Source organism: Podarcis bocagei (assembly GCF_964188305.1).
Source record: "Podarcis bocagei genome assembly, chromosome: 16".
Classification (NCBI taxonomy): Eukaryota; Metazoa; Chordata; class Lepidosauria; order Squamata; family Lacertidae; genus Podarcis; species Podarcis bocagei.
In genome coordinates this window covers 27600139-27623221 of record NC_138142.1, presented here as the reverse complement: position 1 = coordinate 27623221, position 23083 = coordinate 27600139, and the positions used below count along the sequence as shown (strand labels likewise).

Below are 23083 nucleotides of genomic sequence, written 5' to 3'. Positions count from 1 at the left end.
TTCTTTCTTTCTTTCTTTCTTTCTTTCTTTCTTTCTTTTGTAATGTTGTTTTCAAATGTTTGAAGCTGCCACGAATCCCTGCTTGGGGAAAAAGCAGGATATGAATAACCTATAATTCCCACCCCACCCCTGCAACTCTAAAAGATAGAATTTTTTCATGGGGAACAAGACCAGAAGCACCAGCTTGTGAGGGCAATTGTGGGGGGACGATGACAATAACATCACCCCTCCCTCCCCAAGCTAGGCAGAAGCTTCCTGAGCTTTGGGGAGGAGGCACCGGGGGAACATTTAGGGGAGTAGCCTAGTCCCCCTTGTCCACTGACCGCATGCCACTGATGTGCACCACCTCAAGGTCCCTGAGGATAAAAAGGTGAGATAAAAATGCAACCCGAAGATCATAGGGGATGCAGGAGGCAGATGGATTATTGTACCTGCAGGGTATACATAAGGGGGGCTGGATTAAATGACATTTAAATCTCTTGCGATTATAAGTCACATCCTCGGCCACAGATGGTCTCCACAGACACAGTGTGAAGCTGCAAATTTGCTGGCAGCTGTCCCCAGCGACAAAATGAGTGTGATATGCTCCTGGCGGGTGATGGCGGAGGGGATGTGGAACAGCATGTGAAACTGCATGGCTGGAGTAAGGTTAAGGGGGGGTGGGGGGAGCAACTGGAAGTGAGGAAATTTCCACCAGGGAAAGGAAAAGTACCCAGAAGATGGTGACACTAAAGGCCTGACAGCAGAAGACTCCTGTTATATTTTGGACGCTCACTGGAAATGCTGTTGTCATTGTCGTTGTTTTCAAAAGCTTTCCCCCTATTCACATCTGTGGCGATAGGATTAACAGCCCACCAAATTTCATTATTATTATTTTATATGAAAAGAGTTCCATGTGCCGTTTAGAACTGTAGAGTTGGAAGGGACCCCGAGGGTCATCCAGTCCAACCCCCTGCAATGAGCTAGCCCGCTGCAGCATGAATCTAACACCAAAAGGCTCCGACATAGGGCAGATTCATACCATACTTAGAAGCACGTCCGACACATGCTTAACCCCCAAAGAATCTGGGAACTGTATTTTGTTAAGGGAGCCAACATCAGCCTCAGACTCTAGCGCCCCTGAAACTTATAACAATACCATTTTTGTATTATGTAACACAGGAAGTGAGCCAGAAGGGGAAAGGGTGGGCACTTCATATTTTCATAGGACCCTGTATGGCACTTACAGACCCTCCAAGTGTCCCCATTTTCCAGAGACAGTCCTGGAATTCACAGAAGCCGTCCTGGTTATAATGCATTACTAGAGTTAAAGCAGGATGTTGTTTGTCCTTTACGTGCCACAACCATTCCCAAACAACCTCAAAACGTAGTAAAACCATCGATGTCGATGAGTCCCTGGTTTCTGATTTGATCCCAGAATGTCCCGTTTTTCCTTGCCCTTTTTTGAACCTTTTCCATGATGGACAGGAATTATCTCACATCATTGCAGACATCTCTCTCTCTCTCTCTCCTACCCACACACGGAAGATCGCTGCCTGTTCCATGTGCACGGATGTCTAAGCAGAGCTTTCCCCCTCTTGCTTAAAGATACCCTCAAGAGGAAGGAAAAACAACAACCCTAATTGCCCTGTAATATAATATATAATATAATTGCCCTCTAATAACTGCAGATCAGAAGGAACCTCTTCAATGGCAGCATGTGGAAAGGAAGTGCGCCTGCACACCACGCAAGGCCCTCATCTAATTGCACGTGGATTTGCATGTGCGTATGCACGCGCTGGAGACAAGCAGGGCCAGGCCACGGTATTTCGTGGCCTGCCGCAAAGGATGAGATAACACACATACACACTGGTTGTACAGAAGCTAAGGACTTTCCCCACACTTCCGCTAGTTCCATGTCTAGAAAGTACAGTTCTGAGTACAATTCTCCCTGGGCAAGGATGGAGGCTTTGATCCGCCTCACCCACTCCCAACACTAACAATACTCTGCCCCCAAGAAAGGAACAGCCTTCCCAGACCCAAAGTTCCATGTGATGGGACACCTGGCAGGCGAGAACGAGAGATGTTCCGTTGCTCCTGCTTCCTCCTTATTGTGAGATTACTCAACGGCTAACTCAATACAAAGATCATGTTCCCTTCTTCCCTTCCAGCCCCGCCAGGCAAAAATGTTTCTTACCAGGCTCTGCGTGCCTTATTCTAACACAATTCTGTCACCCCGGGGGACCTCTCTGCAAAGGAAACTGTTCTCCCTGAGAGCAAGGGTGTCACTCTCCTGGACGGTATGCGCCAAGCTAGCAGCAGCTGAGCGCAGCCGGATGTTCTCTGGAGAGCATTGCTTGACTGCATAGCAGGGAAACAATTTCAACTTTTCCCTGAAGCAAGGCACTTGAGCCTGGAGTGCAATATTGATGCTTTACGAGCCTCATAGAATTGCAGAGATGGAAGCGATGGCTGCGATTTGTGGAACTGGCACTGTACGGAATTGATATTTTAGCATGGCAGCACCTACACTTTGGAACATGCTGACATTGATAGTTAGCTGATTTCTGATTTTAACTTTTTGAAATGAGTTTTCTCATATAGCTTTATGCGTAAATGTTATAAACTGGTCTGATATATGTACTTTTTGTGAATGGCTGTGTATCAATTATTTTTTATAACTAAAGAAAATAAAAGTGAGTGCACAGGCGTGAAAGGCATGTGCACAGAATGCTGGACCACGGTTTAGCGTATGGGTCGGCAAACTAAGGTCCGTGGGCCGGATCAGGCCCAATTGCCTTCTGGATCCGGCCCATGGACGGTCCAGGAATCGCCACGTTGATTGCCAGTACGTGGATCACCAGCGCACATGTTCTTTTCCTCCCCGTCACACAGCGGCGCTGGCGGCACCTCCTCCCTCCCTCCTCCTGGCTTCTCTCTGCCCTGTCTAGAGGAGGAAGGGGGCTGGGCTTTGTTGAGCTGCGGTTGGCTGAGCGCCCCTCTCGAGTGGCTGCCATTTAAAGCAACCCCTCTCTGGAGCAAGCCCTTTCACGCACTCATCGTCCTGCCGCCGCCACCAGCCCCCGCCATTCGCAAGACACAGGTGAGCCTGCCTGGTGCTCTTGCATCTTTTTTCCCCCTTCAAAATATAGTCCAGCCCCTGACAAGGTCTGAGGGACATTGGACTGGCCCCCTGCTGAAAAAATTTGCTGACTCCTAGTTTAACGTTACGTCAATCCCCAGTCCTTGGGCAACCTGGATCAGGTCTCTCTGTCTCGCACTCTCTCAGCCTGTAAAGCCAGACTAAGGGTGGGTGACCTGTTGCTGAGAATTGTTTGTGAGGAGGGAACCACAGATGCACATTCCGGAGCACTGTATGCAAATGAAAGGGGAGGAAGGGATCAAGATGTGGTTGGCAGCAGCAGGAGGAGGAGATGTTCCTGGTTATTACAGATCCCCCAGGGAGCAAAGCAATGGGGCAGAAAGTTTCGCTTGGCTGGGTGCCTAGAAAAGAACAAAGGCCTTATCCTTGTCATCACCCAGTTTGCGCCAGGACGCTATGCTTGGGTCTGCGTGCCACTTGCATGACATACAAGAGAAGAGGAATTAAGGAAGGGGGCCAAACTCTTGCATTGCCCTTTGGTTTCAGTTGGCAGGAGGGTGCGATAGGTACAGAAGAACATGAGGGGAGCCTACAGGATGCTCCCTGGATCCCTTTTCGAAAACTGGCATTACATTGGCTATTTTCCAGCTCTCATATATGGAGGCTGATCCGAGGGACACGTTACACAGTTTTGCTAGAGGATGGTCAATTTAGTATCTGAATTCTTGGAGGTCTGTCAGGTAGGTGCCATCCAGACTCAGCAATTGGCCAGCTTTTATTTTGCCTGTTACGCCTAGAACTTCACCTCTCTCCACCACTATTCGCCTTTGTTTCCCAGACTCACGTCCTGCAAAGGTCAGTTCAGACACAGGTATTTCCCCTATATCTTCCATCATGAAGACAGATACAAAAATTCATTCAGTTTCTCCATGATCTCTTTATCCTCCTTTACAATTTCTTCGACTCCCTTGGCATCCAAAAGCCCTAACGCCTCTCTAGATGGTTTCCTGCTACTATATATTAAAATAACTTCTTGTTGCTAGGATGATCTCTGCTTGAGACAGTACAGCAGTACAGACAGGAATTGATAGCCCTGGCTACGCATGACCTCCCGTGTGGAAGGCAGTATGCCTCTGGTTAGCAGTTGCTCGGAATCTCAAATGCCTCTCTTGTGCTCAGGTCCTCCTTGTGAGCTTCGCTTGGAGGCATCTGGCTGAACGCTGGAGCATCTAGGATGTGGGTCTCTGGCTTGATCCAGCAGCCAGGCGCTTCTTACATTCGCACTAAATAGATGTGCGATTAAATTTATCAACGACTTGGATGATGGACTCAAGGTCATCCTGATCAAATTTGCAGATGACACCAAACTGGGAGGGGTGGCTAACACCCCAGAGGACAAGATCACACTTCAAAACGACCTTGACAGATTAGAGAACTGGGCCAAAACAAACAAGATGAACTTTAACAGGGAGAAATGTAAAGTATTGCACTTGGGCAAAAAAAATGAGAGGCACAAATACAAGATGGGTGACACCTGGCTTGAGAGCAGTACATGTGAAAAGGATCTAGGAGTCTTGGTTGACCAGAAACTTGACATGAGCCAACAGTGTGACGCGGCAGCTAAAAAAGCCAATGCAATTCTGGGCTGCATCAATAGGAGTATAGCATCTAGATCAAGGGAAGTAATAGTGCAACTGTATTCTGCTCTGGTCAGACCTCACCTGGAGTACTGTGTCCAGTTCTGGGCACCACAGTTCAAGAAGGACACTGACAAACTGGAACGTGTCCAGAGGAGGGCAACCAAAATGGTCAAAGGCCTGGAAACGATGCCTTATGAGGAACGGCTAAGGGAGCTGGGCATGTTTAGCCTGGAGAAGAGGAGGTTAAGGGGTGATATGATAGCCATGTTCAAATATATAAAAGGATGTCATATGGAGGAGGGAGAAAGGTTGTTTTCTGCTGCTCCAGAGAAGCGGACACGGAGCAATGGATCCAAACTACAAGAAAGAAGATTCCACCTAAACATTAGGAATAACTTCCTGACAGTAAGAGCTGTTCGACAGTGGAATTTGCTGCCAAGGAGTGTGGTGGAGTCTCCTTCTTTGGAGGTCTTTAAGCAGAGACTTGACAACCATATGTCAGGAGTGTTCTGATGGTGTTTCCTGCTTGGCAGGGGGTTGGACTCGATGGCCCTTGTGGTCTCTTCCAACTCTATGATTCTATGATTCTATGATTCTATGATTCTATGATTCTATATTCGGGCCAGTTAACACTTTGGCTTTCACCCAATCTGGTTTTGTAAGTTTGCAATTGCTACACATCAATAACATTGGTTTTTCCCCAATGAGTATTCTGGACAATTCCCCCACCTGTAAAAATTAACACCTCTATTTGGGGGGATTGCTTGTGGTGTTACTATGCTATTACACTGCTATAATATTTATTCAATCAATCAATTTCTTTATTCGACCGATAGTCAGAATTAAAACATTACACAATAATTATAAACTATAACATCATAGGAGATACATAAGTAAGGTAGGGCCACAGAACTAGACCTCTCACAGATAACCCACATCAAAGCATTCAGTTATACGTTTCCGACACTTGAGTGCCAGGAAAAGAAATTTAGCCACTGACAAGGTTGTTTTCCCAGAAGACTTATTTAGCAGATATGCTGTCTGCTTTCCTCTTTGTCGGGAACTGAGCTGGGGTAAGTATGGAGTTATAAGATACTGTCTTAAATCGTTGTAGAAGGGACAGCTCAATAAAATGTGCTCTGTGGATTCTACCTCACCCAATGCACAGTGACATAATCTCTGGTCATATGGAACTCCTCCATATCTTCCCTTCAGGACCGCCGAGTCAAGAACATTCAGCCTAGCCGCAGTAAATAGTCTGCGGTATTCCACGTAGTGGATATCCGCCAGGTAGCGAGCTGGAGCAGCCCGATACAACTGCTCCCCCAGAAACAACAACAATGCTATTACACTGCTATAATATTTATTTATAGCCTGCCCTTTTCCCAGATGGACTGAAGAGTAGTTTTCACTCCTGATCTAAAAAGGGAGCCACTCCTCATGGAAGCCCAAGAGGTGTGCCATTTTCCTTCCTCTCCCCAAAACTGAGGGGCCGATTCTTGAATTCAAACATCATGGTACCTGGGCAGGGTCTATGGGTGGAGTCCAGGGTAGGCCCAAGGGGCTAGAATTCAGGAACGCTCACCTTAAAAAGAAGGATGTGGACAAGCTAGCGGGTGTTCAGAGGAGGTTGACCAAGATGATCAAGGGTCTGGAAAACAAGAATTATGAGAAATGGTTGAGGGAGTTGGGTGTGTTTAGCCTGGAGAAGAGGAGACTGAGAGCGGGTAGGATAGCCATCTTCAAATATCTGAAGGGCTGCCACATGGAAGATGGAGCAAGATTGTTTTCTGCTTCTCCAGAGCATAGGACTTTGGATCGATGGATTCAAATGACAAGAAAGGAGATTCCAATAAAACATTAGGAAGACCTTTCTGACAGTAAGAGCTGTTCACCAGTGGAATGAATGGGCTGCCTCAGATGGTGGTGGACTCTCCTTCATTGAAGGAGTTTAAATGGAGGTTGGGCGGCCATCTGTCGCAGATTTTTAAGGTGTGATTCCTGCATTGCAGGGGGTTGGACTAGATGACCCTTGAGGTCCCACCCAATTCTTAGAATTCTATGTAAACACACACACACACACACACACACACACACACACACACACACACAACCTTGTTCTTGCTTTTCTAGCAAATGATCTGAAACTTTACAAAACAAACACCCAGCCAGGCTAGTTTTCCCTTTCTTTGTCTTTTTTTAAAATAGCCCCCCTGCCACGTTGTGTCATGGGTGACCGCTGGAGCCTGCCCAAGGGAAAGGCAGGTCCGCATTCCCAGCAGCGGTGGTGGTGGAGAGTGGGTGCAAAGGCACCCAAGAGGTATGCAAAGCATTCCTTCTGATCTGGTCACGCAAGCGGGCACAGGTGGATTTGTAACAAGACAGTCCACTCCTTCCAAATGCACATTCTCTGGGAGCCTGAGCTCCCGGTGGGTCTCAAGAAGTGACGTACTGCCAACATTGAAAAGAAAGTAAGGAAATTTCATCCCACTGGCTGAAACGTTTAGGTGGGTGTTTATTGTGGGATTGGGCACACGTGCAATATTTTTTGCAGCGCCCACATGATGTCATTGGCATCAATATGCCAGCTGCCCTGTTCCCTTTTAATCCAGATTTACCCGTTCTGGGGAAAATATGATAAGTACAAAAACACTTGTTTCCAACAACTCGTTTGCAATATCAGAACAACAGTTTTGCAGTACAGTCTGAAGCCCCAACAGCAACTCCTCCTTATGCCATGCCCTGTTTTCTCGTTGCTATTGTTGGCGGCTGTTGCCATTGTGGCATGCTCTGGTTTGCCTCAGTGACAACACATCCAGGGCCAGCCCCTGCTCACAGGGCTGCGAGGATTAAATGTTTGGGCAAATGGGGCAGAGGACCATGTATACCACCTTGAGCTCCCTGAAGGAAAGGTTGGATATTAATAAGAAGAACTACTATTTCTGCTAAAATTATAATCCTACATGGTTCTTCTGCTCTTCATTTTATCCTCACAACAACCCCATGAGGTAGGTTGGGGCTGAGAGGCAGTGACTGAGCTATATGACTTGTGGGGATTTGAACCCGAGTCTCTCCCTGGTCTAAATCCAGCCCTCTAACCACTACACCACACCACACTGCTTCTGGTTATAGCCTTGCGTCTATGCACACCCTCTGCCTTCCCTATTATTTTTTGGTGTACTCCTAACCCTCAGCCAGGACCACAATGAGTGTTCTCTGCAAACTTCAAGGAGGCTCTGTTTACCTCCTGGGCTCCCATCTCCCCTGCTAGGGTTCCATTAAGTCACAAAGTCCACACCTGTCTGAGCAAATATTGTTAAAACCCTAATTAGAGGAGCTGGGAAAATGAAATGAAAGAAAAGAACGCCAATTACAGATTTTCTTGTTAATCAGTCCCAAGACCTTCTGACCTTCCTGGTGGCAAGTGACACAGAGGAAAGACCTTCACTGCATTTCAAAGGTGGGACAGATAGTAATGGGATTAAGATCCTGCTGACACGCTGCAGGTGGAAGAGACCAAAGGCGCAGCTATTTATGGTTGCAGGCAATCGAAGAGACATCAGGACCTATAATTGGAGCTAATTGGGGCGGTGGGGGTGGGCGGGGGATGACCAGTGGTTATTTCACGGCCTGTATCTTGACCTTGAATGCTGCAAAGCTGCCCACTCTTTCTGTGCTTCTGTTAGGATCTATTATTATTACTGTACTATTATTATTATTATTATTAGTTTATTTATATCCCATTCTTTCCCCAGACTGCAACTCAAGGCGGCTTACACAAATTCAAACAACAGGCAAAATACAAAAAAGCTAAACATACATAAAATATAGCTATTAAAAAGTCATTAAACTCTGATAGAATTTAAAATATATATAAAAAACAAATAAGCTTAAAATACAGATAATAAAACTAGCCCTTTCCTGGAAAACAGTCAATTCCCAAAGACCTGTTGGAAGAAAAGTGTCTTTACCTGCAGGCAGAAGGACAACAAGGAAGGAGCCAGTCTGGCTTCTCTAGGGTGGGAGTTCCAAAGTCTGGGAGCAGCCACTGAGAAGGCCCTCTCCTGCGTCCCCACCAAGCATACCTTTGAGGGTGGCGAGACAGAGAGACGGGCCTCCCATGAAGATCTTAGAGCCAGGGCAGGTTCATACAGGAGGAAACTGTTCTGAGCTGTATAACCAGCGCTTTGTGGACAGTCTGTAGAAGCAAATCCATGCTATACATGTAAAGCACATGACTTCCCCCCAAAGAATCCTGGGGAATGTAGTTTGTTAAGGGTGCTGGAAGTGGTAGTCCTTTGAGGGGGAAACCACAGCTCCCAGGATTCCTTGGGCAAAGTCCTGTGCACATTTATTGGCTAAGCTTTAACTGTATAGCATGGATCTTCTAATGATAATCTAAAGCAACCTACTGTGTCCCTGTGCTCACCTGGCTCAGTATTGCTCCCTCCGGCTAGGAGTCTCTCCTAGCCCTACCTGGAGTTGCCAGGGCGGGGTGTGTGGGATTGAACCCGGGACCTTCTGCATGCAAAGCAGGAGCCCTACCCCTGAGCTGCATCCCAACTCAGTATAAACGTCTTCCTTGCCTTGCATGTCAAAGGTCTCAGGTTCAGTCTTCAGCATCCCTGTGTAGGGCTGGAAGCTGTGAACAGGGCTGGCAACAGGGTTTTCTGTGTGTGGATCCACAAAATTTGCAGAAATGTTGTATACGCTTTATGTCACATGCAGATTTGTATCCTACATTTGCAGGGGCAAGCACCCAAAATAAATCTGTGTTGCTTCAAATGTGCTTTAGAGGTATAGCGTTCACAGCCTGTGTTGCTGTTATCAAATTCAGCAGAAGGAAGATGGGAGGCAAAACTATAGTTATGTAGTTTTTTAGGCGCCATTGGCTCAGGCGCAACCTACTGTTGGGCTCCCTGCTTTTTGCCCTACTAATTTCAATGCTCTCCGGCCACCTCTGCCTGAAAGAGACTGCTGCCAGAAACCTGGGAGACCTGCTGCCAGTATAGCACAGGGGTCACCAATATGGCACCCATGGGCACGCATATGCCAACAGAGGCATTTCATCTCTGCGCTGTCCCCATTATTTTAACAACAGCAGCAGCAACAAATAAAAGGTTGCAGCTTGCATTTGGTGTTTTTGTTTGGGGGGGGGGGTGAATCCGTGGCAGTTTCTCTAGTTCACAAACATGCCCTGTGCCCTCAAATTGAGGGTCTGACTCAATATGTCCCTGGCTGCCTTTAAAAGGCAGAAATTCAGCAGGTGCACTTTCCTGCATTGCTGAAAACGTGATTCCAGGTGACATTTCACCTGTCATGGAACTATTAAGGCATGAGGTTCCTGTCAGGAAAAAACCCAGGCAAATCCTGAATAACTTGCATTGTGGCAGCTGCTGCTGCTTTTACATGGGTTCTTTTTTATTATTTGACTTGGTCAGGGACAGGAAATAAGAGGAAGGTTTACACAACCACCAGAGGAAGACTTAGCAACCATCAGTAGGTGTTTGGTAGGCTGTGGCCCATGCTGGTGTATGTATGTGTTGTGTTTCTCTGGATCCGGCCTAGCACAGCCTCTTGACAACAAGGGCCACACACTCCGTTGCCAAGCAACCACCACTTAAGGACAGCATCCTCACAAGCCCTTTGTGGCCTAGAGCCACTGTTGAAGATGAGACGAAGTATCGCACTGCTTGGAAGTTGTCCACCCTTCACCCTAAAGCCCCAGAGAGAGCCACAGCAATTTAAAACACAACGTTAAAAACAGTTTAAAAGATTTTTTTGGAAAATAAGAATTGCTGTGGGAACCAGCGCTGGCCCCCATGGGCCCAGGCATGCCTGAACCTATTCAAGTGCTCATTTGGGGCCTGTTTGCTGTGGCCTCCACCATCTGCCACTCTTTGGGTAGTAATCAGGGGGCAGGGTTTGTAGGGCCACAGACTTTGGCCTCTGGGCCCCAAAGTTGAGTCTCAGTTGCCCCACAAAGCCCCACTGAGCCCTGACATGGCAAGTCCTGCCTTAAGTGACAGGGATGTTGCTCAGACACCCCTGGAGTCTCTCTCGCCACTTGGAGATTGGTGTGCACAAAACAGTATTACCTCTCATTCCTGTCCCTCCGTCTTCTTTAAAAACAAAATAAAATTCATTCTCAACGTTTGTGAGCCTTTGTGGGTATTATGCACCTCACCCTTTGTCTGAAATCCAGCATTAAACCTTGCAAGCTGCCAGATGAAGGGAAATTGCAGGGGTGCGTGTGTGCCGTGACTCAGGTGGACCCCAACTGGGGAAGAAAGAACAGCTCCTGCCTTCAGATGCAAGCCTGAACTGTGCACAATTCACCGGAGCAGAGTTTATGAAACTTAAAACGTTGCTGAATGACACAATCTGGGGGTGGGGCTCTGGAACACTTGACACGTTTGGGAACATTTGTTCCGACACCGCAGGTGTTCGGCAAAGCCTGTTTCAGAACAGAATATTGTTATTTAAAAATTGGAAGAGAAAGGCGATCAAAGGGGTTGTTTTCCCCTCTCTCCCCTCCCTTCCCACAAAAGCTCCTATGATTCCATTTAAGCGTTGGGGGTTGCTAAAATACAACCTGGCACAAAAAGACAGAAGAGGTGATTTGAAGGCAGAGCAAATTGAACAGAGGGAATCGTCCGGCTGGGAAGGGTCCAAAAGCAGAGCCCTCGTGGCCCTCAGCAGCTGTCCCCTCCCCTCCGGTCAATTTGTGCAGCCCTGAGCAAAAGCTTGAACCAAGCCTACAGATGCCGTGTTGTGACACTGCATTCTGCTAGACCTCATGGAGGAGTTGCTCGCACAATTCTCCTTCCACCAAGGGTTCGGTCTTCAGTCACATCCATTATTTTTAAGGGGACTGCTCAAGAGTAGGCATTACACTGGATACAATCCTAAATAAATAGTAACAGGTGGTATTCAACAAAGTAATGTACTGAAATGATCCATTGATTTTAATGGGTCCACCCTGTAAAATTAAGCAGAATAGCACCCCAAGAAACAAAATAAATGGTGGATTAAAGCATTGCTTTTCCTTTGCATTACAGTTCGCAGTTAAAAGCTGCATCAAGTGGATTAGTAGTGCCACCTGGTGATCAGGCCAGTTTATGACAGGCTGACGTCTCCCACGGGCCAGAACTCCACAACTTCCCCTTCCTTTTACAAAGAGTTTTCCAGCCTGCTTTCGTCTGCAAAGTCACAGGTCAATTCTCCCAGCAGACAAGGATTGATGCTAACTTGTAAGGGCTTTTTTTAAGCTTCTATTTTTCTTTCTTTTGTAAAATCAAGCAAGATACTAGTCCTTATAGTGCCAGAGAGCCATCTGACAGCAGGGAGCAGCTGGCAACAGCCCCCAGAGATAAGGAGCGGACCTTTGGGCTTTTACTCTTATCACAAACCACCACTTCCCCTGCCACCCATGTGCAGCACCTCTGTCATCTCCACAGCAGAGTTGGAAGAGAAGGGGAAATGAATCCACTTGGGCTGACATAGCAGGCTTCCCAAACTTCTGATTGCCGCAGCACCCTCTGCTACACCAGGCAATGTCTGAAGGGAAGGATGAGAGAAATCTGATTTGCCCCAAACTCGGCCCTCCAGATGTTTTCGGACTACAACTCCCACCATCCCTAGCTAACAGGATCAGTGGTCAGGGATGATGGGAATTGTAGTCCCAAAACACCTGGAGGGACGAGTTTGAGGATGCCTGTTTTAATGGAAACCACTGGTTCCAAGTCCCATGAAAAACTCTTGGCAGGACTGGTCAGAGGATAAGGAGCAGAGAAAGCTTGGATACTATCAAAGTGGATAGTATCAGACCTGGGACCGGGGGAGGTACCTAAGTGGGTGCTCAGACATAAGGATGGTGGTGGTGGTGTGCTGGATCAACTTTACAGTTAGAACTACATAAATAGTTCTACATGGATTCTGAATCAATGTGCAGTTGATGGGTTATGGTCTTGATCTTCCTTCATGCATTGTGCAAACCGCTATTGTGAATGTTTTTTCTAGGATGGGGGCACTAGGGTTGAGTTTATGGAACCAAAGAAGCCATGGCCTGGGGAGGAAATGGGAACCACTGCTGCAGAGCAGGACACTGGACTACATGGGCCTTTGGTGTGATGCAGCAGTCAGGTGCTTTCTCATGCTTTTATAGAAACTTCCTTAAAAGAAAAAGCAGCATCCAGCTGAGGTGAGGGCCCAGAGGAATGGGCACCAGTGAAAGCAAAGGGAGTGATTCCCACCCCCCACCCCCCAAAGGAACTGGTTTGCAGGGGTGTTCCCTTGAGATCACTCGTTCAAGAAAAAGAACCGAGGCTACACAACATATGCCAACCTTAATTTATTGGATCAAATGATCAACCCTGTTTATTTGATACACTAGTAAGAGGGAAAGGTAGAAGTGTAGTTGAGGACTGGGAGAAATGGTAAATTTTTAATCCTGGGGTAGCCAATATGGTGCCCTTCTGATACTGCTGGAGGACACACACACACCCCCGCCAAACTCTGCTCAGACCCAACCAGTGTGGCTAATGGTGAAAGATGGAGGCTGCAAGCTCCGCAACATCTGGAGGGTATTTGCACTGTATTAGCAGAGGAACAGGGTATATCACCTGCTCCAGGTTAGGAACACCTGTTTCAAAACCTGGAATGGGGTTATAAGCAGGGCAGATGGGTGGTGCTGATGGTGGAGATTAAGAAGCAGTACTGGAAGGGGAAAGGAGACTTGGGCTGGAGATGGAAAAAGATGACCAAAAACCCCCAAACGGATCAATACGGACCCCTGGGGCTTCCCCACAATGGCCTAAGCTCAGACCGAGCTGGCAATGCATTCTTTCAGACAGCAAAGAGGCGTGTGTGTGTGTGTGTGTGTGTGTGTGTGTGTGTGTGTGTGTCATGTTCCTGACTACTTTCCCCCCATAAAAATAATTCCCTCCACTCAGAAATCAAGGGGAAAGAACCTTGCCTAGCCCCCCCACCAGACACGCTAACTTCTCTTTTATGTGGAGATGTTTAGTTCACCCCCACCGCCCGACACAGGGGAGCACCCACCCCACAGCAGTCTGATGGGATGCCACCCAGCCACAGGTTGTGCATCTCAATGAGAACAAAAGGTCCAAAGCTTTGTAGCTGTTAACAGAGGGGTGGCAGGCAAAAATTCAATCTGTGCAGCTTCTCCCAGAAAGGAGAGGCCACAGTGAAGAGGGAGGGGGAAGCAGCCCAGGTGGAATTTCTGTTTGTTGTGCAACTACTAAAGGCACAGAGCTCCTGTGAAGGGAAATGAGGTGGCAGCACAGAGTGTGAGGAGTAAGATGGCTATGTGCATACTCTGAGAAGATTCCTATGTTTTAAGAGTGGCGGAGGAGATACTTAGCAGAGAAGTCTGCTGGGTAAGGGCTTCCCCTATCCCCCAATGTTCTTTGACAGGAGTCTTCTCAGGGTCTGAATTTGCCAGTTCTCGCTGTAGAACAATGACAGCGAGAAACCTGACTTTATATAAAGTATCAGATCATAACCAGATCTGGAGCACATGTTATGCCCTGTGAGCTGCCTGGCAGAAAACCAGCATCCATACTCAGAACTTAACCCTCCCCCAGGCAAACAGGAGCCACCCACCATTTAAAAATAGTAATACCAAAGAAAACTCTCTGTGGCTGACTACATTTAGCTTCAGGAGGTCACTCGATTTCAAAAGTTGTTTATGAGACGGGGGGGATGGGGGAGAGGCTTGCAAAATCAGGAAAAGGAATTAACAGCGCCAAATATCAAGGCATGGCAGAGAACAGCCCTTCCTAATTCTCATGCCGTGTGGATACTCCAACTTCCATCATGCTCAGTGTGGCCATGCTGGCTGCAGGCTGATGGGAGCTGGGGTCTAGGACATCTGGAGGAGGACCAGGCTGAGGAAACGCAGACATTAAAGCTCTGCTTGTTAATGGAGTGGTGAAGCCTAAAAAAATAGGAGCCACAGCTCAATAGGAATACCAGAAGCCCATTTACTGGGCATGTGCTTACTCTTCAGTCCAAACATGGCCCCAGCTCCACAGCCGTTCTCCCTTGGCCTCCCCGCAAAGAGGCAGAGAGGATGCAGAATGCCACAGGGCCTCGTTTCCCCAGACCTTCCTTCCTTCCTTGCCAAGGGGCACCGAGGCACCATGCCATGAGGCAGCCGGTCACTAGGTTTATGCACAAGGACAGACCTTCACTTTTCACCTCCTGCTCAAGAGTGGAAGAGGCTGGGTGTGGCGGGGCATAGAATAGCTCCGATCCCTTCCCCAGTGGCTCCAATGTCAGAGCACTGAAGGATGCATTCCCACAGTTCACTGGGGGCTTAACCATTGCAGAGCAGCCCAAGATGAATTAAAAAGATCAGGTGAGTGGGTGGGATTTGTGGGGAGAGGTATTGTGGAGTGGGAAGGGCAGAGGAGGGGCAAGCCAGGGGCAGGATAGATCTTGAGGACCATCTGCATAGGAGGGTTGTAGTACGGTGGCCCAGAGGAGTGAGGAAAGTTGGTCTCGAAGTTGCTGTCCCCCACTTAAAACTGAGTGCAAATTAGATGTCCCCCAAAGCGCCAACAGGCCCAAGTCCCCACGTACCAAGGAGCCCATGCTACAGAAACGGCCACCGGCTGCCTAAAGCTGTCAAAATCGCAAACGCCTCGTGCTGGCCCCTGGAAGTGGAACACGTAGAAAGAGGAAGCCCTGTGACAAGTGGCCTGCTCCACAGACGCCAGCTAGCCGCCCCGCCCCCCTGCTCCCGCCCTTCAAGGCTTCAGCTTCAGCCACGGGAAGACAATGGTGAGGATGGAGATAACGGAAGACGTCAAGCCGCAGAGCCCCACGAACCCTGGGTTGGTCTTGTACAGGCCCAGCTTGTCCATGGGGATAAAAATATCACAGGCATTTTTTGCCAGGTCCAGAAGCAGAGGGGGGTTGTCCCTCAGCACGTGACACAGGAGGCGGACCTGCAGCTTCAGCCTCAAGATCAGCTGCTGGAGCCGGTGGTCTTCCCCCACTCTGGGGCTGTCTCCACCACCGCCTCGCTGGCACTTCCCATTCGCCTCATGCTCCATCAGCAGCCGGATCTCATAGGCGTCCCTGCTCAGGTTCATGATCAGTGCAAAGAGGTAATACCTGCAAAAAAGGCAAAGGGGTGGGGAGGAAGAAAAGTCCTTAACTTCTATCTGTTAGGATACAGTTCCGTTCCACCTTAAAAGGAACAGGCATGACTGTTGTGTGTCAGATGCCTGTTTACTTCCAGCACAGGCTTGTATATTGTATATATATACAATATATACAATGTACTTCCAGCACAGGCTTGTATATTGCTTTTGCTTTGTTGCTGTGTGCTTGGAAACGAAGGGAAGCGGACATGTTTTTTCCTTTGTTCCTGAACTATGCTAAATAAACGCCTGTAAATAATGCTTACACATGTTTCTGTCCGCCACTTCCATTCTGAGAAGTTACTCACTCTGCTGATTAGAGCGTGCCAAGTCTCTAAAGGTATCTGAGGCTTGTGTCGCTGATTGATGCTGTTCCGGGAACCAGAGTTCGCCCGGCTGCCGGCCGGTGGCTGGAGCCAGCTGGGGGCCTGCCAAATGCCCCCGTCTCCTCGGCAGTATCCCAACACTATCAACAGATATCAGCTGTGACAGCCGTCTTACACAGTGTCTTTATTTGCAGTCAGCAGACCGCTGCAACGTTTTATGCCCATCAACAGTGTAAATAAAAGCACACATTCATACAATTAAAAAAACCTCACCTGAAAGACCGCTGGCTCCATTTCTCCTGGTCCATGTGCGGGGCGAGACCTGATTTCCCTGCCCACAGGATATTGTCACAGGCGAAATACATGGCTCTGTTTAGATGGCTGACAGTGATGCAGAAGCGAAGGACCATGTCTGACAGGTGGATGGCCCGTTTGGCCGCCTCCAGGGCATCTGAAGAATTCCCCAGCCGGAACACTGGAAAGGAATCCCAAGTTAAAGTGCTTGTCCAACATTGGTCTCACCTCTGCAGCTCTTTAAAGGAGAAGCTCCAAACTGCAATCAGATTTGGTGTCAACTGGCTGTCTGAATGCGTCCTTACAATATGTGTTTGCCTTAGGAGTGGCAGGAGATGGGGCCAGATAGACCAAGGGGATCTTCAAGAGGCCAGATTCTAGGGCAGCTTTGCTAACTAGGATAACACAGCAGCTATGAGACAGGGGAGCTAGGAATCATTAGGTCCCTGCTTTGCATTTTACTGCTGATATGACCTCATTAGACTGGGTAGGCCATTCTCAGCACCAATAAACCCTTGCCATGTGGGGGGAGGATCCTTACAGCAACCTTGCAAGGTAGGCCCAATATAGGCTTACCTTATAGGACGGCTGTAAGGATCACAAGGTTGCAAAATGCTGTACAAGTTACAATCCAACAAATAGGTTTTCCTATCCTACATGGCTGCACATAACCAATTGTGGCAAAAACCAAAATCAACATATTCGTTTAGTTACCTGGGGGAAGGTTCTTACTTGCCAGAGTGGACCAGGCAACTGGCTACCTTCAAGCCTGGACTAACAGAGCTCGGGGCACAAACTTTCTGGGAAGGCTTGAGAAACCTACTTTATCCGTCTAGGTTCCCTATCTGTAAAATGGGAACAACCTTAAACAGTAAGGTGTGCTGAAAAGCAGTTTCTAAGGGAGCTGCTCCATGGGGAGAAACCTGGTGCCTCTGAGGCTTCCTGGAGGCAGTCTGGCTGCACTATGTGGGCGACTAGAGGCTGGCTGGGAGGCTCTTCAGCATGATCTAGGAGGGCTGCTCTCCTGTATAGCGGTACCTCGGTTTTCGAGCGTCTCGGAAGTTGGGTGTTTTGACTTTCGAACGCTGAAAACCCGGAAGTGCTTTGGTTTTTGAACACTTTTCGGAAGCCGAACATGCCACGTGGCTTCCATATTGAGTTTTCCAGACGTAAATGCTTCCAGAAATGCATGCTTCGGTTTTTTGAACATTTCGGAAGTCAAACAGTCTTCCGGAATGGATTACATTCGAAAACCAAGGTTCCACTGTACTTATGAAGCATTTTACAAATTTGAAAAAGGGCGAAATGATGCAAAAACAATTTAGCATGAATAAATGAAGCCTGCCCTTTTTTAATACCCTAGGTCAGTGGTGGCCAAACTTGGCCCTCCAGCTGTTTTTGGACTACAACTCCCATAACCCTTAGCTAACAAGACCAGTGGCCAGGGATGGTCTAACAAAACCAGTGGCCAACTGTAGTTCCCAAACAGCTGGAGGGCCACGTTTGGCCACCACTGCCCTAGGTCCACCAGATCCTGGAGTGGAACTAGGTGTGCTGAGAGCAGCTGACTGATTGCTGGAGGGACACAGTTGTGGGAAGCCTGAGGAGGCAATGAGACCTTAGTGCCTGCGTGTAAGCCCTAGAGTGAGGAACTGGGGCTAAGTCAGGAAGTCCTTCTTCACACAGAACATAGCTAAACTATGGAACTCACTCCCACAGGTGGCTACCAACTCAGATGGGTTTAAAATAAGATCCAACAAAATCACGGAGAAGGCTGCCAGCTGCAATGGCTATGCTGCTCCTCTGCAGTTGGCAGCAGCAGAGCTTCTGAATACCTGTTGCTGGAAGCCACAGGAGGGGAGAAGACTCTTGTGTTCAGGTCCTGCTTGGGGGTTTCCCACAGGCAGCTGGTTGGCTGCTGTGAGAACAGGATGCTGGACTAGATGGGCCACTGACCTGATCCAGCAGGCTCTTCCTAGGCTCTTTTCTGTGAGGTTTTGGGGCGGCCTGTGGGTTTGCTTGGGTCCTGGATGAGAGTCATGAGGCTTGAGTGGTGCTGAGTGTGGGGAGGTGTGTTAAAGGAGGGGCTAACATCAGTACAGTCATACCTTGGGTTGAATGCGCTTCGGGTTGAGCGCGTTCGAGTTGCGCTCCGCGCCAACCCGGAAGTAATGGAGCTCGTTACTTCCGGGTTTCGCCGCTTGCGCATGCGCAGACGCTCAAAATGATGTCACGCGCATGCGCAGAAGCGGCGAAAAGCGCCATGCGCGTGTGCAGACGTGCCATCGCTAGTTACGTTTGCTTCTGGATGCGAACAGGGCTCCGGAAAGGATCCCATTCATATCCAGAGGTACCACTGTATTCAGTTATAGTAAGGTAAAGGTAAAGGGACCCCTGACCATTAGGTCCAGTCGCGGACGACTCTGGGGTTGCGGCGCTCATCTCGCTTTATTGGCCGAGGGAGCCGGCGTACAGCTTCCGGGTCATGTGGCCAGCATGACTAAGCCGCTGCTGGCGAACCAGAGCAGCGTATGGAAACGCCGTTTACTTTCTCGCCAGAGCAGTACCTATTTATCTACTTGCACTTTTGTGCTTTCAAACTGCTAGGTTGGCAGGAGCAGGGACCGAGCAACGGGAGCTCACCCCGTCACAGGGATTTGAACCGCCGACCTTCAGATTGGCAAGCCCTAGGCTCTGTGGTTTAACCCACAGCACCACCCGTGTCCCACTCAGTTACAGTACTAATGTCCAAATGTATATTTGCATTGCACTTGCGTTGATGCTTTTACTGCATGTTTGTAAAATGTGTTTTTTCAAAAAAATCTGCCCTGCACTGCATAGATGTATACTAAGTGCTACAGAAATTTCCTCAAATAAATAAAAATGAATCCCTCCCCAACCCTCTCAGGTCCCAGTCAACCCCTCTTGCACTCACACTTGCGCCCCAAGCTCATGTGAGCCTCCAACTGCTTGATCCTAGCAATGAAATCGGGGCTGGCCCCATACTTCTGCAATGAGTAGCCGAGCAGAGTGCAGGCATACTGGGCAGCCCTAGGAGGAAAGAAACAAACAGTGGAAAGGGGTTAGCCTGGTAGAGAAGATACTTGAGGCCCCAATGAAATATCCCTATTGCAATAGCTGGCAGCGCGAGGCAAAAAGCTAAAGCAAAAAGGAGGGGAGGTATATACTTGTACTGTGTAAGTGGGTCCATGAGAGCCTCCTGGAATAATTATATAGCTATATACAGGAGGGTTTTCAAATTAGGATATGTCACATAAATGTCAACATTCTCCAACTTGATGCCTTCCAGATGTTCTGAACTACAGCTGCTCCCATTAGCCTCAGCCAGTGCAGTCTATGGTCAGGGATGAAGGAAGTTGTAACCCAAAATATCTGGAGGGCAGTGGATGGCAATACAAGGCTTGCTTAAGACCCCCAATCACACACTGCCAGGCCAAACAGAGAGTGCAACTGACATATTCTCAAGCTCCGGCAAGCCTCCAGGAGGGAAGGGAGAAAGGCAACCACACCGAGTGCTTGTTATGTCCTTGGAGTTTGAACTTTGGAGGAGCTCTTGGGTATGCAGTAAGATGTGAGAGGAGTGGAGGAGTTATTGCATCACCATAAATTCCTGCTGCTACTGTATCATGAACAGAAGCAAAAAACACTCTGTGGACAGACCCTTTCTCTACAAGTAGAATCATTTTGCAAAGGGCATCTTAACAAATTAACTGTACAATCCTGAAGTTTAAGAAAAGCCTCCTTGCTCAGGAGTCTTCCCAGCTGGGAAAAAGCAAATGCACCCTGAGAAGCATTAAGGTGCATGACTTACAAATGGATTGGGGGGGGGGAAGTTTGGGAACCATTAACCAAACAATTGCTACTGGCCAGTGGAAGAAAACTGAACAATCTGAGATTTTTAGTGCAGCTGTGATGGGGAGAGGGGATTGTGTTGGCCCAAAGCAAAAAGCAGCAGAAAAGAGAAGTATGTTTGTGGTTTTTTTAATTTAAAGTTTATTTCCGTCAAAAAGAGGGTGTGCTTTCCCTGAGTTTGTAAACTTTTTAATCAAATAAAAAATAGCTCTGCTAATGCCAATGAGATAAAGTTCATCATCTTTAGTCCCATAATGCAGAGGACAGGGTGTGGCTGAGAGTGTGTGGATTAAACCACCCCTGCAATGGAACCCATTTTGATGGGGGTGGTTAAGAGTAGCACATTACACAACGCTGCAGTCCAGCATAGTTATCCTGGTTTTGGGCAGGTAGGGGTATGGAAATGAAGGAAAGCAACTGTAAAGCAGATTGCACTGCTGATACAATTAATTATGGGCTGGGGGAGATGAAAGAACTGAGGGTGTCAGTGGTGAGTGGGAAGGAATTATTTGGCCACCACTGAGAAACAAGGGAGGAGCAAACCTGCAGTACAAGTCTTTCAGAGACAGACGTGCCAGGTCACATCACTGTTCAGTCAACAGATCTACCAAAAAGGCTACACGTGTTCTCCGATACCAGTTATCTTTGTCTGGGGCATTTACTTTGCCCCCGCTCCTGGAAAAATCCCCCCTTATTTCTTTCTTTTAAAAAAAGCAATAAAAATCCATTTAAAAGGCATATAGTCAAAAAGTAGCCAGATGACAAATCAAGACCTACTGTCACACAATTTGGGAAGGATTTGTGACCTACAGCTGTTAGAACAAGGGAAACCACAGAATGAACCACGTGCCCCAAACAATGCTAGTGAAATGAGGAAATTGCACAGGAAGGTGTGTGCGTGCAAAGGTAAACTGAAGCATATTAGTGTGTGGAAGGACTACTTGGAAGCAGCAGCCTGGATTCTTCTAGTCCAGAGGTGGAAAGAAGGCACAATTCTGGCCAAGGAAGAGCAGCAGCTAAAATTTGAACTATGGATTGGCAAAGGATTTGTAAAATAGTGTTATGGAAGAGATGCAGAGAGAAAATCATTATATGAGGATGCACAAAGGGGGAGGGGAGGGAAGTCAAAGGAGATTTTATGCTTTTATTGTGTTTATTTTTCTTTTGCTTATTGTATGTAAAATTAAAAATGCAATTGTATTTTCTTTTCATTTTTTAAAAGGGAAGTCTAATAATAATTAATAAGAAGGCAGCATTCTGTAGTGGTTCGAGTATTGGATTAGGACCTGGGGGAGACCAGGGTTCAAATCCTCACTCTGGGTGATCTTGGGCCAGTCACTGCCTCTCAGTCAAACCTACTTTCCAGGCTTGCTGTGGGGATTAATTGAAGATTAACTGAGGAGGAGGAGAATCATGTTGCACCAACTTAAACTCCTTTGAGAAAAAAAAGGTAGGATATAAATGTGACAAAGACATAAAAACAAAAAGTCTTTTCTCTCTCTCTCTCTCTCTACCAAGAAGTCTCAAACTCACCCCTCCCCCCCCCCAAAATATGGCTTTTGACATTTGAGAGGTTATATAGTTTAAAGGCACACCTTATTGTTTTAGGATTGTGAGTTGTCTTAAATTGTTTTTAATATTGAGTTTTAGTTTGCTTATTCATATTTCTTATCCTATTGGCTACTGCATTCACATCCTTTTTCTCCAAGAAGTTCTCAAGGGGGCACATAAAGTTCTCCTACCGCTCCATGTTACCCTCACAGTAACCTTGTGAGGCAGTTAGGCTGAGAAAGAGAGAAAAAGAGAGAGAGAGAGAGAGAGAGAGAGAGAGAGACTGGCCAAAAGTCGTGGCCGAGGGGTGTGTTTATGTGTATGTGTGTTGAACTCTGATCTTTTCTGGGTCCTCCTCCGACACTTCTAATCACTACCCGACACCCTGGCCCACCTTGGGATGAAAGGAGGGTGCTTAAAGAACAAATAATGATAAATGATAAACCAACAGAAAGAACAAAATAACAATGACTAAAGAAATGTAAAAAAAAAAAATCCTTCCAGTAGCACCTTAAAGACCAACTAAGTTAGTTCTTGGTATGAGCTTTCGTGTGCATGCACACTTCTTCAGATACACAGAAGAAATGTAAAATATTTAAGAATACAGTAACAACAATAACCTAGTGACAACACACTATTATGTGGATCATAATAACGAACCACGACCATTACACGAATCCCCCGCTCCCCTTCCCCCAAACGAAAGGTGCCCCAAGAGATGGTACCGGGAGCGGGTTGGCTCTTGGTACCCTTCGCGGCCCCCTGCCTCTCCCTCCCCGCCCTCCGCCGCACCTGAAGACCCGCTCCTTGGCTTGGCTCTGGGCGCTGAATCGCACCCAGGAATCCATCGCAGCAGCAGCAGCCTCTCCTCGGCTAAGGCAGCACCGGCGGGCCCCCTCCTTCCCTCGCCTCCTCCAGGCTCGCAGGCAGCCCTCGGCAGCTCTTTCCTCGGCCTCGCAGGGCCGCACCGCCCTCCGCCTCCCGCAGGGCCGACACCGCCCCCGCCCGTCCCCTCGGCCGCGGGCAAATGAAATCGCGGTCACTTCCGGGGGCAGTACGGCAGCGCCCGAGGGACAAATTTAAACACGGTTAATGGTCAAAGGCTTTGTTGTCGTTGCGGGAGTTTTGCTATTTTCTTTTAAC

The 23083-nt window shown here is 47.9% G+C and overlaps 1 protein-coding gene and 1 long non-coding RNA gene across 2 annotated transcripts; both read right to left on the bottom strand.

Annotated features, from left to right (window-relative positions):
* Window positions 1-2459: 2459 nt before the first annotated feature.
* LOC308576279 lies at window positions 2460-9144 on the bottom strand. Its single transcript, XR_014003164.1, has 3 exons — window positions 8694-9144; window positions 6308-6373; window positions 2460-4365 (listed from the first exon to the last, which is right to left on the bottom strand). It is a non-coding gene; the product is annotated as an uncharacterized lncRNA (long non-coding RNA).
* Window positions 9145-14415: 5271 nt separating this feature from the next.
* Window positions 14416-23075, bottom strand: PEX11B (peroxisomal biogenesis factor 11 beta). Its single transcript, XM_081175359.1, has 4 exons — window positions 22733-23075; window positions 19452-19567; window positions 16496-16697; window positions 14416-15867 (listed from the first exon to the last, which is right to left on the bottom strand). The coding sequence occupies exons 1-4, from the start codon at window positions 22786-22788 to the stop codon at window positions 15498-15500; spliced, it is 744 nt and encodes a 247-aa protein (XP_081031485.1). The 5' UTR covers window positions 22789-23075; the 3' UTR covers window positions 14416-15497.
* Between the last annotated feature and the right edge of the window lie 8 nt (window positions 23076-23083).

Coding starts and splice junctions, on each gene's coding strand:
- PEX11B (XM_081175359.1), bottom strand. CDS start 22,788: ATGGATTCCTGGGTGCGATTCAGCGCCCAGAGCCAAGCCAAGGAGCGG. Junction 19,568..22,732: donor GCCAAGGAGCGGGTCTTCAG/GTGCGGCGGAGG, acceptor CTTTCCTCCTAG/GGCTGCCCAGTATGCCTGCA. Junction 16,698..19,451: donor CATGAGCTTGGGGCGCAAGT/GTGAGTGCAAGA, acceptor ATTCCTTTCCAG/TGTTCCGGCTGGGGAATTCT.